This window comes from Malurus melanocephalus, unplaced genomic scaffold, assembly GCF_030028575.1.
Source record: "Malurus melanocephalus ecotype Western Australia unplaced genomic scaffold, MMel_1.1 scaffold_1285, whole genome shotgun sequence".
NCBI classification, from domain to species: domain Eukaryota; kingdom Metazoa; phylum Chordata; class Aves; order Passeriformes; family Maluridae; genus Malurus; species Malurus melanocephalus.
This window is the reverse complement of record NW_026624517.1, coordinates 35062-37365: the sequence shown is the minus strand read 5'-3', so window position 1 is coordinate 37365 and position 2304 is coordinate 35062. Positions and strand designations below refer to the sequence as shown.

The following is a 2304-nucleotide window of genomic DNA, read 5'->3' as shown; positions in this document are numbered from 1 at the left end:
TGGGATGAACTCCCGGCAGGACTCCAGCAAGGTGCAGTGTCATGAACTGAGGGCCTTTGGCTCAGCTGAGATTGAAAGGAGAAGGATCTGCTCCTGCCATGGAGCAAGATSAGCTCCAGACACTTTCCCTGAAAGGCCCAAGAGGCCAAACCAGGAGTGGGAGCTGGGGCTGCAGTGGCCACTGCAAGAAGGCTGTTCCTGCTGCTCACAGCTGAGACAGCTCCTGACAAGCCCAGACAGGGCCTTGGACAGCAGATGGCAGTGAAAAAAAGTCATCAAAGCCCTCTTCCCTGAGGGTGTTCCTCTCCAAACAGCTCCCTGAGGGGCTTGGGTGTGTTTTCCAGAGCWGTACTCAGGCTCTTGAGTACTCATCTCACCTATGCTTACCTTTGTAGGACCTTAGTTCTGGAAGACCTGTGGCAAAGGAGAAAAGAAGTGGATTTGTCAAGGCTTACTCTGGCAATGAAACAAAACTGGCCAACTCTCTCCCCTCAAACCCCATGAGGCCATTCTCATGCTCCCCTACTCTGACAATATGGTCAGACACAAGGCTCTTAGTGTTGCTGGGGTGCTGACACCCAATCAAACAGAATGGATTGAGAAAATCTCTTACACACAACACCCAACTCTCTCCCCTCCATGACACTGATGCCATACCCACGCTCCCCTACTCCTCCATCACACAGTTATCTTAACCAGTTCTACTCTCATTTCATCAAAGACTCTCAGAGAAAACAGCAAATCAAGGTCAGTGATATTTTTGTTTCCCAGACATGGTGCACATGGCTCCCACTTGCTTCCTCTGAGGACTAAGGAGGGCTAAAAGGTGCTGTGACAKGAGCTTGCCCTCTCTTTCCTTTCCAGATGGGAGAGGCCAGAGGAATGGCCAGCCCACAGACTGAAAAGGAGATGGGCTTTCACAGAGAAGGGGCTCCCGGGAATCAAAAGTGACTTCGCTGCACCAGTTTTCCCTGGAGACACTTGTCAAACTGGGCACTCCTGAGCCAGGGGAAGGGGAGCAGGGCTTGCCCAGGGTCTGAGTTCCTTACACCCCATCTGGGGCTCTGACACTCCTGTGCTTCTTCCCTCCCTGAAGTGTCCAAATCCCAGGTTCAGGGGCACATGGGCTCAGGACAGAGGAGAACAAAGACCCTYCCAGCTCAACAGAATTGGTTTGGATGGATTGACTGCTAGAAGGTTGGGGAAAGAGCACGGACCCTGTGAGCTTTCCTGAAGACTTGGGAAAGGCCTGATGGGCAGAATGGAAGGTTGGGATCATCCCCCTCAATCTCTCCAAACATTACCTCTGGGCTGTGGGACACAGCCTTTGTTAAGAGGAAGAGAAGTGGGGAAATCAAGAGACACAATAGCAGGGCATGACAGTGGACACCTTTACCACATTTTGGGTCACACTACACACTCCCTTCAAAGACAAGATAATGAAGAGGGACCTTGGCCACCTGCAGTCACCTCCTCAGTGTTAGGTGTCTCCGAAGGTGGGGACACAAGAGCTGCTTGCCAAGAAACTCTCCCTCCCCTTTGAGGAGCTGTGGACAATGAGCTCACAGGACAATTTGCCTGTRGAGCAGCTTTTGCTTTCAGAGAGATGAAGTTCTGATTGAAAAGGCCTTGCTCACCTAATTCATTCTTTATGTCTGTGCTGTGGAGATGAAGACCATATTCTGTGGACCCCAGTGAGGAAGAAATAGCTTTTCCCAGACTTTGGATTTCTTGGGAGAGCTGCTGGAGGTCCTTCAGACACATGGATTCCAAAACCCTTGTGGTATTTTCCTCCACTGCCCTTCCTGTAAGAGAAAACTGRTGTCACTGGGACAGTGGTTTTGCCTCACCTGAGGTGAGGTATGGTACTGCTAATGACACGGGGCCTTTCTTCTTAGAAAGGACCAAGAATATGCTGTTCTTTCATTTCTTCCAAATGTGATAGAGAGATGATGGACCTTTACTGACTCCCAATGCCATCTCAGCATCAAAGGTGTTCCACTGGCATGGGACATAAGGAAGCAACTCCCAAGGAAGTTCTTCCCCATGCACCAACTCAGAGAAGGCAAAGAACTAGCTCACAGGACATTTATAGTGTAGCTACTGCCTCCAGAAAGATGAAGGTCTGCTGGGGAGTCATCCTACTCACCTAGTATGTTCTTCAGGTCTGCTATGTTGATCTGAAGGCCAAGCAGTGAGGCCACTTGTGTGTTCTGGAAAGCTCCCTGCAGAGTTTGCATTTGTTGAGAGAGCTGCAGAAGGTCCTTCTTCCACATGGATTCCATGGTCCTTGTATTTTCCTCC

At 50.3% G+C, this 2304-nt stretch overlaps 1 protein-coding gene across 1 annotated transcript in view; it reads right to left on the bottom strand.

Moving 5' to 3' along the window:
• The window catches only part of LOC130586762 (E3 ubiquitin-protein ligase TRIM39-like), a 15340-nt gene that overhangs the window by 1199 nt on the left and 11837 nt on the right, over positions 1-2304 (bottom strand). The window contains exon 8 of the mRNA XM_057387658.1: positions 388-414. Coding sequence (XP_057243641.1) covers positions 388-414 — 27 coding nt within the window. The remainder of the gene's footprint in view (positions 1-387; positions 415-2304) is intronic.